Source organism: Belonocnema kinseyi, chromosome 7 (assembly GCF_010883055.1).
Source record: "Belonocnema kinseyi isolate 2016_QV_RU_SX_M_011 chromosome 7, B_treatae_v1, whole genome shotgun sequence".
Classification (NCBI taxonomy): domain Eukaryota; kingdom Metazoa; phylum Arthropoda; class Insecta; order Hymenoptera; family Cynipidae; genus Belonocnema; species Belonocnema kinseyi.
Window position 1 is genome coordinate 100079841 of NC_046663.1, and position 13353 is coordinate 100093193.

Consider the following 13353-nt stretch of genomic DNA (forward strand, 5'->3'; position numbering starts at 1 on the left):
TTTTAGTCGTCAGGGGCCAACTTCGCCGCGCTAGAAAAATATACGTCCTGTTCTTGAATGGAAACACACAATTGCAGTTGAATTAAGCATGAAAAGGCGAGTTTGCAATTAAACAGTTGAATATTACATTTTTACTAAAAAGATCAATTTTCTACCAAGAGAAGAATTTTCAAATGTTTATTAAACTAAGTCGAATTATTCCTAATTTTTTTTTAAATCTTGCAAGGTAAAAAAATGCTTTCAAATTTTTCAGATTTTTTTTGACGTTTGTAGAACTATTGACATTTTTTGAAATTTTCATTTAAAATGTTGTTTTTTTTAATTAAGTCATTTATAGTTCTCCCAGGAATCTTAACAACAATTTTTTTCTTAAGTCTTTTCAAAGATCTCAAAAAGCTTCGATTTTTTCCAAATCTTCAATACATACGTTTCTTTAAATTTTTGGAATAATAAAAAAATTTAATTATTTTTTTATCTTTTTTTGTTTGAGCGCACCTAGGGCGCGCGTATGTTCAATCCCGCGCTTCGGGCTCGATAATGGCTTACCTCGCGCTTCGCGCTCGGATATTTATTCTTTGCATTTAGAATGCTTGAATGAAATTTTATCAAAAATATCTCTTTTAGATCGCAGTATTTATATGTGTCTTCACATTCTGAATTTTCTACTTAATTAAGTATAGTTAAAGATTTTTGACGGACATTTGTAAATGTATATTTTCGGAACCACCTTAAAATGAATAAAATTCTACAATTCTTTTTCATACATCATTCTCTATCTCGCGTTCTTATGTTAAGAATAGGATTTTGGTTTCTATATTTTTTTTTATGAATAAAGCAAAATATCCTAAACGTCTTTTTTTTAGATTTTTACGTATCTCACGTCTTTTGGCGTAATATTGGAATTTTCGATTTTCTGTAAATTATTTACAACAAATAAGAACAAAATTAACAGTTCTATTGGAACTTTATGTCGTTTTTACACAAATTTTTATTTTTTATTTTTATGTTATTTTTATAATTAAAAAAAAACTACGGTTCCTATCAAAAAGTGATTCATGTTAAATTTGTAGTTCTTTTTCGGGTCAACAATTTTTGTCAAATCATTGTTTTTCCTAACTTGTGTCGTTTTCCACAAATTTTTTATTTGTGGTTTATTTTCAATGTTATTTTACACGAAAAAAAAGTACGCGTCCTATGAACAAGCGATAATTAACGAATTTTCATATCGTGCGTTGTTTGTCTTAACATTTTGTTTTTCGATTGATTTTAAAGGTGCTATAACTTTTAGAATTTTCTTTTTGTTGAAAGAAGTAATTAGGACAAATTGTTTGCATTTTTTAATAATGTAAATATATGTCATTAGAATTTTCAAATTCAGAAAAAAGTGGTCTCAAATATTTTCAACATACGCTCACTTTTTGAATTTTTATCCAAACTAGCTAGTTAACGAACTCGTCCTTTCTTTTAGGACCTAAACAATTCTTATACTTTCTAAATCATGAAGTATGAGAAGTTTCAAAATTCTTAAGAAGCTTCTGAACTTTTGTTTGAAATCTTCAACAATCTATACTTTGTTTTAAATCTTTTTAAACCCTTCCAAGTCTTAAATTATTTTCAAACCTTTTTAACATTTACTCGAATTTTTCCTAAAGTTTTAAAATCTTGAAATTATTTTCGAATTTTTTCAAACTAGTAAAACTTCGAAATATCTTTAAAACAATTCAGTTTTCATACAATTTTTTAAAACCCAAGTGTCTCGTCGTCCCGAAATTCGAGATGAGAAACCAACTATTTTTCGGAAACTTGGCTATTCGCTTCGAATTTTCGGGACCAGTCCATCCTCTCTTCCGACTCCCTGCATTTTCCGGTAGAATTAGACGTAGTCTTTTTAAATTCTGTTTTCTTCTGTATATTTTTTTAAATTCTGTTTCCTACAATTTTTGGAAATTATATCAAATTAAAATTTATATCATCAAATAAAATCTAAATTGTTTTAAAATTTTCTCAGAAATATTAGAAATCCGTAATTTATTTGTTACCGGTAAATTAAAATATTCTAATATTTTGTATATAATTTCATTTTTCGCATCTTTTTCGAAGTGTAAAAGAGTTGATAAATTATAGCACGGTAGCAAAATGGTAAAAGTAGAATTATTTACCAATATTAAAAAATCATTTACAAATAAAATTGTACCGATAATATTTAGAAACATTCAAAAATAAATGGTACATATTATAAAATAAAATTACTTAGTTGTAAAGTTTTATTTATCAAAGTGATGGAGGAGAAAACTTGTAAACTTTATTGAAAGATAAAAAAACTGAAAAAAACGACTAAATGCCATATTTTAGTTTTAGTCATATCTCATGACTAGAACTTTTTAAGAAAAGAGTAAACATTTTAATTTATTTGTCTTGTTATAATGCCAAATAAAAGATATCACATTTTTCAGAACCATAAATGTGATTTGCTGCTTGAATTTGTATTTCCAGTTAATTACCGTTTTTAATTTAGTTACCGCCTATTTCCGGGGTATTTAAGTAAAGAAAATATCTACAAGTACTGAAAAAATCTTGATATTTGTACAAAAATTTCGAAATTTCAGTAAAAATAGCCCCTTTTCTAGCTCCCGTTTTTCGTCTCTCTCCATGTAATTTTAATTTTAAATTGATGTAAGCTTGCCCTTTTCTATATAATTTTATGTAATTAACATTTTTAATAAATTAATATTAAATTGAATAAATAAGTGAATGAGTACGTTTATTTTCTACACCTCGCATAAAACTTTGTATAACTATTAAATAAAATTTCAACGGAAACAAATATTTCCATTACTTTCCTTACTTCAAGTGTGTCAGTACGGAACTGATGATAACCAACTGATTGCAATGCAAAATGTAAAGTCTATAAACTCAAGAAGTATAGCCCATTCAGAGTGAATTGTTGTCGAATTTTAATGTTACAGGTTTTAAAAATCGGCTTTCGATAAAAACTAAAAGTAAATTTTCAATTTTTTGTAATAAAAACTTATAATAGAGTTCATATAATATTTATAATAAACATATTAAATTGTAACACAAAAAATTGTTTTATTCCGAAAAAATAAAAATTAAGTGCGACGGTATCGCATTATGACAAACTATTTTTCGCAGAAAGGTCATCAAAAAACAGTATCTTTTCATTAAATAATAATAATTTCAAGAATTATCAATGTTGAAGAGAAAAACTAAAATATTACTACGCTTGAATCCCAAATTAAAATTCGAACTAAAATTTAAATCAAATTTTTTTAGTTACTTATTACTGATGAGAATTTAAACAAATCCTTTTAACACTGCGTGTATTTGATTTTATAAGGACTTTTTTCTGCCACCCTCAATTTATTCTCGATTTTTTTATGTTTTTTTACGAAATCAATATTGAAAATGATCAGTAGTTTCAAACTTGATATGTGAATCATATTAGAAAAATGATTATTTATCAATATTCAAGGTGATGTTTTTCATCACTGATCGCCGATGAAAAATGTGAAACAATTATATAATTTAATTTGTTTTAAAAAATCATTAATATGTTCCTAAATATGCAAATTATTAAAAAATGAAAATGCCACGAGTGTCATGCATAAATAACTTACTTAAAGTGTTATTTTACAAATGTAGACCTTACCTCTCACTTTTACAAGATACCGTAAGAAAGATAGCTCACTGAGAAAACTATATTGCACAAATTACAATATATATAGTAATTCCTGCGCTATATATCGTAATTAACGCATTATAATAGCGCAAAATCGTGATATCGTACATTGTAAGTTTTTACATTATATACCGCATAATTGTGCAATCTGTAACGTAAGAAATGGGGATTCCCATCCATCAGTTACATTTTGCGTTTTTGCTAAATTGTATTAAGTAAGTTCTAATTCGTCTACAATAATGTGATTTATTTCAGAGGAAATATATCAGTAAGTACATATTTTTTTGTGTTTTCTGTCGTAGATTCTACATGTTTTACTGAAATTTGCTCACTTCAGCATAAATAATATTAAAAACAATAAAACTATGAAAAAAACATAATTTATTTGTTTTGGATTTGTGAACGCGACCGTATTCGCGAAAGAATCTTTGATGTAAACTTTTCCAAATCAATTCAGGTTTATTTTTTAAAAATGTTTTCAGGTCTGGTAAAACATAAACAGAAACGCAGTTAATTTTAGAAAAACGCAGTTTTGTGCTTTTTTTAATTATCTTTTTTCAGCCGGTTCTAAAAGACATTTATGGCATCTGAAGGATCTTTACTGCTAAAAATAAAGAAGGAAAAATTTGATAAGTCTATATAACCAAAAATCAAAAAGATAGTCCATTTTCCCAAAAGTTATTTTTATATTTTTCCAAATTATCTTTTTTCAGCTGGCTTTAAAAAAAGCAATTTTACATTCAATGGCTTAGTACTGAAATATGCTATGCAAAAAATGTACAAGTCTAAAGAATCGAAAAAGGGAGGCAGCAAGATTGAAAAATTATTATTTTGTATTTTTTTAAATTAGTTTTTTTATAAATCTAAATCTAATGTATGTTAGAGACAGCTGGAAAAAAGATCAGTTGAAACAATACAAAATTCAGTTCTTCTCAAATGTGCGACGTTTACATAAATGATTTCCCAGACTTACATAATTTGTTTATAATCTATTTTTATCATTAGAAACGCCTCAAATACCTGAAAAATTTCTTGCGTGAATCATGTAGATTTTTACATTTTTTTAAAAAGCAGGAATTTATCAAACATAAGTGGTTGCTCAAAGGGCCTTAAATGAAAGATTTAAAAATTTGAAAAGATGTTTAAAATTAAAAAATATATATATTTAATTGGCATACGCAAAAGTATTGAAAGTATGGAAATAAGAATTTTTTAAATCACATTTTGCTAACGCACTAGTTTAAATAGTTAATAGTGAAGATAGCAAGAAACACAAAAATGGCAGATTTTTTTTTTAATTCTTAGTAGAACTGTTTCTTATGTAAGGTCATCAAGGTCCTCTCTAACACTTCTCATAAATCTTGTAAAATATTGCTGACACCATCCTCCTCCTTTCCAAAAGTAATAAAACCTACCTTATCTACTCACACCAGTCAACCAAGAAAACCAAGCCTTGACTAAAGTTTCCTGTAAATCGCGTTCATTGAAAGCAATTTTTTTTAGCAGATTCAAAGTGCGTTTAATTTATTATTTAAAATAAGCTGTAATTTATAGTTTTTTGAAAAACGATTACATGAGTGATATGTAGGTCTCCATATTTTATTTTGTAACTCAAATTATTAGAAAACAAATTCGACTAATCCATGCAACATGGAGTCAAGGGGCTTTTCATTTAGTATAATCTTTTTACTGCAAAATTCTTGTAAATTAAAAGAAAAAATGAACCTACTCATCTAGTTTGGACAACACTCTTGAATTTTTCCATTCAATTTATTTTATTTTTTTTTACTTTTTTAATTTTTATCCTTTTTAAATCATAATCAAAAGTCCAAATACTTCACTAAAAAATAGGTGTCAAGAAGATATTGAAAAACATTCTTGTCGCTTTTTTCCACAATGCTGATTGGATAATTTGACAAACTTAACGGAAAGAATGTTCTCAAATTCATACACATAATTAAGAATTTTAGTTTCAATTGAAGTGGAGTGGCAAAGAATGTCAAATTTGTGTGCATAATAAAACTTTTAAAAATTTAAGATTTACTAATGTAAAATTTTATTATCTGACCAAAGTCAGACATATTCAGCAGAATAAAAATTTATATTTAACAACTCGTATCTTTGGAACAGGCGATAAGTTACAATTTTTCAATATTTTCATTGTATTATTTAAGTTAAAATAATCATTTTCAAAAACCAAAATTTTCTTAAGAAGATAAATTTTAAACGAAAAATAATTTATTTTTAACCAACAAAAAAGGGAATTTTCAATTTTAAAATTAAAATTTTTAAGCAACGAAATTAATTTGTAAATAAAATAGTAAATCTTCAGCCAAACAATGAAATTTTAACCCAATACATAGTTAAATTTTGCGCCCAAAAGATGATTTTTCTAACAAAAAAGACAAATCTTCATCAAAATAGATGAATTTTCAACAAAGTACTTAAATTTTCAACTAAACAGATGAATTATCAACCAAGAAGATTAAATGTCTATGAATAAAAGTTAATTTCCGACAAGAAATTTAATAGTTAAATTTTCAATTAATAACATTAATTTTCACTATAAAAAACTAGTTTTCAATCAAATAAATGAATTTTATACCAAAAAAATCCATTTTTAACAAAATGCATGTATTTTCAACCAAGTTTTGAATTTCTTAAGAAATTTTCGACCGAATAGTTAAATTTAAAAAAAAAGTAATTTTCAAATACAAAAGTGAATTAATTACATTAAGAAGATTAGTATTTTACCACAAGAAACAAAGTATCAAAAAAATTAATAAATTGTCAAACAATTAGCTGAACACATAGAACATAAAATAGTTAACATGTCAGTCAAAAATATATTTTCAATCCGAAAACTAACGAATTTTCAACAAAATAGTTCAACTCTGAAGTAAATAAATTAATTTTTAACTAAAATAATGAATCTTCAAGCAAAAAGATCAATTTTACACACAAGAAAAGAAAAATGTTCAACAAAAATGGCATAGGTGAATTTTCAGTTTAAAAAATTAATTTCAATACAAAAGAAACTAATTTTTCATCAAAGAAATTCATTTTTTACCAAGAACATTAATTTTCTGCCAGAAAAGATTTCTATTTAACAAAATTCGTGAATTTTCAAATAAATTTTAAGGTTTTGAAGGACATTTCAACCAAATAGCTGAATTTTCAACTGAAGAAGATATACGTTAAACCAAGCATGGAATAGTTGAATTTTTAGTTAAAATAATTGATTATCAACAATATAGTTAAATTAAAAAAAAATTTTCCAACTAAAGTGATGAATCATCAACAAAAAAAATTAATTTTAAAGAAAGTAGTTCAATTTTCATCTAAGTAGTTGAACTTTGAAGCAAAAAAGTTTGTGTTTGTCGTATTACAGGATCCAGGTATAAAGAGAAGCTCAAATTTTTAATAAAACTAGCAAAAATTAACCGTTCGTGGTAAGTTTTGATTTAAAAAACTATTATTTAAATGTAAATAATGTAATGAAAATATAGAAAAATTGATATTTGTCATTTGTTTTAAAAAAAACCATTTTGTCTGTTAATTGACAATAAAGTTACTTAATTGTGTTCGCGTCAAATATAAATAAAAATACTGTTGTAATATTATAGATTTTTAATTTTCCTCAGTTTTATCATGCATATAAATGCTATTTTTTTCTTACTGTTGAACTTTAAAAATGAAATTTTGATATTAAAATAAAATAATTTAATACATCTACTAGAATTTTCTCGCTACAATCAAGAAAATTTTGAAAATCTTAGATTCTTTATATGAGAAATGACCTGAATTGAATTTTATTTTTCTAGATTTGAAAAATTCTATAAGAACGTTCAAATTATAATAAATCAAGAAATAGTAAATTATAAATCGCAAAATAGTTATAACTGCGGGGAAATGTTACAGAGCATGAAATAAGGATTTGATTTTTATCCATTGCTCAATTTGTTTCCATTAGTTTATTAGTTCAAAGAAATGATAATTTAATTTAAGATATAAAAAATTTCAGGAAAGTATCATCATTAGTCAACATGTTCGGTGAATGGTTGCAAATTCTGTTGATTTTAAATGCATTTTTAAGCTGCTTAATAAAAGCAGATCAAGAGACAAAATATCTGGAAACATTTGAACCAACTTGGGAAAGTTTAGATAACCGAAAGTTGCCTTTATGGTACGATGAGGATAAATTTGGAATTTTTATTCACTGGGGAGTTTTCAGTGTTCCCAGCATTGGCTCAGAATGGTTTTGGAAAAGCTGGAACAGTATGTTATTTCACTTGCAAAATTATCCAACAGTTTTCAAATGAACAATTTTTTCAAAAAAAAAAAAAAAAAACATGTGCATCAATTTAAAATTGGTTCAAATTAGAAAGGTTTTAAATACTGAAGCTGAGATATTTAAATCTTTCCACTCTGGAAAAGCATAAAAATTTGAAAGTTTCTGTATGAAACTCTCAAAATTTATAAGAGCTTCTAAAGTTAAAGACATTTTTTATTTAAACTTGCTACTTCCAAATCGTACATCAATTTTATGCTTCAATTTTCAAGGCCTTTCTTCTAAAAAAAGACAATATTTTTTTAATTAATGTAATTAAAATCCCTGTTAAATATGGGAAAACCATTTTGTAATGCTCTAAATAATTCTCAGGAAAAACCAATACCACTGTCGAATTTATGAAAAAGAATTACCCACCAAATTTTACTTATCAAGACTTTGCCAAAGATTTTACTGCCGAATTTTTTAATGCTACCCAATGGAGTGAAATTTTCAAGGCATCAGGAGCAAAATATGTCGTTTTTACTAGCAAACACCACGAAGGATACACTATGTGGCCCTCAAAATATTCCTTCAGCTGGAATTCTGTTGATGTGGGACCACATCGAGATATAATAGGTATACTTCTAATTGTATAAATGAATTATCTATATATTTTCTTGTACTTAAAACTAAACAAATTAAAAAAATTATTAATTACAGGTGAATTGTCAACAGCAATAAGATCCCAATCGAATTTAAGATTTGGACTATACCACTCTCTTTTCGAATGGTTTAATCCACTTTATATGGAGGACAAAGCCAATAATTTTACGACCAATACCTTCGTTACTAATAAGGTCATTCCGGAATTACATGAACTCGTTGAACTTTATAAACCGGAAGTAATTTGGTCTGACGGAGAATGGGAAGCTCCAGATACTTACTGGCAATCGAAAGAATTTTTAACTTGGCTTTTTAACAGCAGTCCTGTTAAGGAAACTGTTGTTGTAAATGATAGATGGGGTTCTGAAGCTTTGTGTCATCACGGAGATTTTTATACATGTCAAGATCGTTATAATCCTGGTAATAAAGAGTACATTTTTATTGTATAGAAATTTTCCCCAATTCCAGAAGGACATTCTTTTAAAGATTCAAATAATTTTTTCAGGAACATTTCAGCCTCACAAATGGGAAAATGCAATGACAATTGATAGACAGTCTTGGGGATATCGAAGAAATGCCGAATTGAAAGATTACATGTCTCTAGAAGAATTGGTTAAAGAATTAGTAGTGACTGTGAGTTGCAACGGAAATTTATTGATGAATGTCGGACCAACGAAAGAGGGAACAATAACTCCAATTTTTGAAGAAAGACTTCGCGGAATGGGTAAACAAATTTATTTAATACAAATAGGCTGGCTATTTGATGCTGAAAAACAAAATTTAAACAACATTCGGGTTGTGAAGCATCTAAATTTAAATTCACATCTGAATTAGAAAGCGTATGTCTTATGTTATTATTAAAAAATAATTATTTGAGATTTTCTTTCGCTTTGACAAAAATTTTGATTTATCTTGATCATTGATAGTTTATTTTTGTTTTTAAAATATTATCCGGAATTCTATTTGGGTAAATTCAACTTACAAGATGCTATCAGAATTATGATTTTTTGTTTAAACAGAGAAAAAAAATACAACATTTCAAATAATTCATGTTCAATAAACAATATTAGATATTCAACTTTTTTCTGAATCGCAGATATATTTCTTTGTTAATTTTGTCTATATAATTAATAACGAAAATATTTCATACGATTATGGAATTTTGAGAAATATAGTTATCGAACATCCTTAAAAGGGATTTCAAGTATCACAGCGCAAAAGGGTGAATATAGGGTCATTTTTCACGTAAAAGGAGAAGCATAGGAAAAAGGTTAAACATTTATTTTTACATGTCATAAAAAAGTCCGAGAAACAATAAAATTAGTTAAATACACAATTTTCATGTATACAGCAGAGCGAATACACGACAGTTTGTAGGTTGACATCCAAAACAAGCAAAGAAAACAATATGAAATTGTTTAATATCTTCTATTTTCGTTTTTAAATTTACAATTTAAAATTATTAATATTCAAAAAAAATCTGCCTTATTTAGAATTGTTTGAAAACGTACAAAAATATGTTTTTTTGGATTTATTATTTTTTGTGGTGCTTAAAACGTTCCAAAATCGCAAAAAGATGCATACATGAAATCTCAAAAACCCTAAATTACAACCAGAGTTTTTTTCGAAAAAGCAAAATGATAAAATGTCTGATTGATTCAAGCTGAATAAATTTCAGGTTTGAGATATTCGGCTTTTTTTAAATGTGTGACTTTTAAATGTGACCCAATAAAAAAATAACATAGTTTTACACATTTTCGAACAAAAATTGTCATTGCTGAGCAAAAAAACATAGTTTTAAATTTTGTACTTTTTTATTTTTGTTTACTATTAACAGCTGTAAATATAACAAATTCGTTATAATTTTCGAACGAATTGGAAATATTTTGAATGTAAAATCGTTAAATTTTACAAATTAAATTTTTTTCATTTTTGTCGATTGCTCTTAAACTCAAAGTAAAAAGTGCTCAAGTTAGAACATTTATATTGGATAAAAACTTGTGTCTCTAGTTTTCACATTTTCAACATGCTTTAAAATATTTCAGCTTCCAATTTTTTTGAGAGTATTTATTTTTATTTTTTTATCACTGGAAACGGTTACATTATTTATTCATACATAATTTATTAAAGTGCTATAATTGCTTTAATTATTTTCCAATGAAGGGCATATTCACTAATTTCAGAGAATTTTTCGTGCAATACAAATATTTTATTTTCAAATATCGTATATTTAAAGGGAAAAGGTGGAAGTTTTTTGAGAATAGGGAAAAAAGGGAAGGCTGCGCACCCTGGACTTATGAAAATGGTATCTTGGAGCCAAAATTCCAAACTTTAATCAATACTTTTATATTAATCAGGAGACTGGTTAGCCTTGAATGGAGAAGCAATCTACAAAACAAAACCTTGGACAGTTCAGAATGATACTTTATCTGGAGACGTATGGTACACCCAAAGCAAAGACGGTCAAACATTGTATGCGATTCTTCTTTCATGGCCGAAACATAATACTTTAGGATTAGGATCTGTTAAGGTCCAAGATTCGTCAAAAATCAATCTCCTTGGCTATCCAAATGCACTCGAAGTATGTAATCTTTTTAATTCAGAACTATTCCGCAATTTATTTATTGTATAAATAACAAATGTACCCTTCCCGAAAACAGTTGTAGTCGCTTATTTTATTTTAAAATTGTATAGTTGTTCTTTTACTTTTCAGTGGGAGCAACATTCGTCCGAACTTTGGATTAATTTACCCGCCGACGCCCACAAGGGAAAGCCAGGTTGGGTGCTAGTATTAAACAAATTTTACAACTGAGATTTCAAAAATCTATTTTAATCAACTTTAATTTCCGCACCTCTTATAAAATTGTGTATAAAACGTTAAAAATAATATATCCATACCAAATTTAAACCAGTCTGTATCTTCGATCACATGGTTTTCTTGAATACTGCAAGATTCGTATAAACATTACCTATATTTGTATTCAAATGAAACTCTGCCTGTTCTTCTTAAAGTTGAGAGACTTCATACAAATAAGCTCCAAGCAATTTTGTCTGTAAATAAATTATAATTATGAAACCGTTATTGTATTTTGTACCTTTGAAAAAATAAATTTATTTTCCTGTAAGTTTTACGCTACTCTTTTTTAACATACCCCTTCGATATAATTGCGAACATCCACCTTCTCATTCTGAGAATGCGCACCATCATCACCAGCACCGACTGGCAAAAGTAGAACATTCTTGCCAGTAACCTCCTGGAAAGTTAAAGTCACGGGAATGGATCCACCTTCACGGGACAAGTCAGGATCGACTTTATAAACGTGTTTCGTGGCTTTTCGTGCTGCAAAATAATTCGGATGATCCGGGTTCTCAGTCCAAGCCTTTCCTCCATGATCCATAGATATTTTCAAAATGTTCGGACTATTCCTGGCTGTCCACTGCTGTTGAAGATGAGCTTTTACCTTCTGCTCCACTTCCTGGGGCGTCATGTTCGGAACGATTCTCAACGAGAATTTACCAACGACTTTTCCCGGAATTACAGTCTTTGATCCAGGTTCGCTAAAAGCTCCCTCGATTCCATGAAGGGAGAGACTTGGTTGCCGCCAACGGTGCATCAGTAATTGTTTCTGAAATATCGCATTTAAGTATGCGTAAAATAAGATTGAGTTTTAGCGAAATTGATTTAAACTGAATATAATTGAAGGGCCACACCGCATACGGGCGTAAGTGCCAAATTCACGAAAATCGGTTTATTGGCTTAAATTGCTTGTTTCCCCCTAACTCGTGTCCCTGTAGAAGATTTTGGTCCAGTTCGATCCGAAAGTAGGTCTAGGAAAAAAAGTCAGTGCATACGGGCCTAAGTGCCACGATGCTTGCTGACATGATTGTCATGCTTCATTGTGTGGTATCACCGCGACGTCATTGATTTTCATAGCGCATGTCGATTTTCGGTTTTTGATATTTGTCCGTCAAAAATTAAAAATTCTTGGCGAGAAATAATTGCTGCAAAAGTTACTTTTTATATGTCAAAATATAAGCTTTTTGGCGCTTGTCGATGTTTAACCAGCGCTTTCTCGGGCATGGTTATCTTTTTTAAAGTGCTCTTTTTTCGGTCCAATATAACTAACTAACAGCCTCAAAAGTACTTTCTTGTTTTTATTTTTAATTGAAAAATAAAATCGTAACGCAACATTTCGTATATAAAAATCAGAGTTTGTGGGGAAACTCTGTACACTTGATAAAGGTTTCATCTGAGGAGGATGCTTTTTTTAGGATGTTCGTTGCATGCATTTTTTTGTTTAACAAAATCTGCGTGAAAGTTAGACAGTTTTTTAGATTTCCTGTAAAATTCGTGTTTTGGTACTTACACCCATATGCAGTGTGCCCCTTGAATTGCACTTAATGTATTTCTTTCCAGAGTGGCCCACTGGCACATTTCAGCTTTTTAAAATTCATTTTCTTAACTTAAGGATGTTTTTAAATTTTAATTATTTATAATTTATGAAATTTTAAGTAAGACTAAAGAAGGCAAACTATTGCATAATGTAATCAACGTTAAAAGACCAGTTTTTTACCGCTAGCCTATCATACGAATTTTTAAATTGAAAAAATTTAATTAAATTACGAGGGTAGTTCAATAAGTCCTTAGAATGACCAACAGATGGCGCGCGAATCGCTCCAAATCATCTGTTTTCAGTCAGCACCACTCCCGACTAGA

At 28.1% G+C, this 13353-nt stretch overlaps 2 protein-coding genes across 5 annotated transcripts in view; one reads left to right on the plus strand and one right to left on the minus strand.

Annotated features, from left to right (window-relative positions):
* Positions 1 to 11761, plus strand: part of LOC117175792 (alpha-L-fucosidase-like) — a 58183-nt gene extending 46422 nt beyond the window's left edge. For all 3 annotated transcript variants that reach the window (XM_033365531.1, XM_033365532.1, XM_033365534.1), the window contains exons 2-7: positions 7725 to 7978; positions 8364 to 8609; positions 8694 to 9056; positions 9142 to 9360; positions 10994 to 11217; positions 11350 to 11761. In XM_033365531.1, the coding sequence (XP_033221422.1) occupies positions 7725 to 7978; positions 8364 to 8609; positions 8694 to 9056; positions 9142 to 9360; positions 10994 to 11217; positions 11350 to 11448 (1405 nt within the window). In that variant the 3' untranslated portion in view covers positions 11449 to 11761. The remainder of the gene's footprint in view (positions 1 to 7724; positions 7979 to 8363; positions 8610 to 8693; positions 9057 to 9141; positions 9361 to 10993; positions 11218 to 11349) is intronic.
* Positions 11460 to 13353, minus strand: part of LOC117175791 (cytosolic non-specific dipeptidase) — a 23266-nt gene continuing 21372 nt past the window's right edge. For both annotated transcript variants that reach the window (XM_033365530.1, XM_033365529.1), the window contains 2 exons: positions 11789 to 12262; positions 11460 to 11687 (listed from right to left, as the gene is read on the minus strand). In XM_033365530.1, coding sequence (XP_033221421.1) covers positions 11643 to 11687; positions 11789 to 12262 — 519 coding nt within the window. In that variant the 3' untranslated portion in view covers positions 11460 to 11642. The remainder of the gene's footprint in view (positions 11688 to 11788; positions 12263 to 13353) is intronic.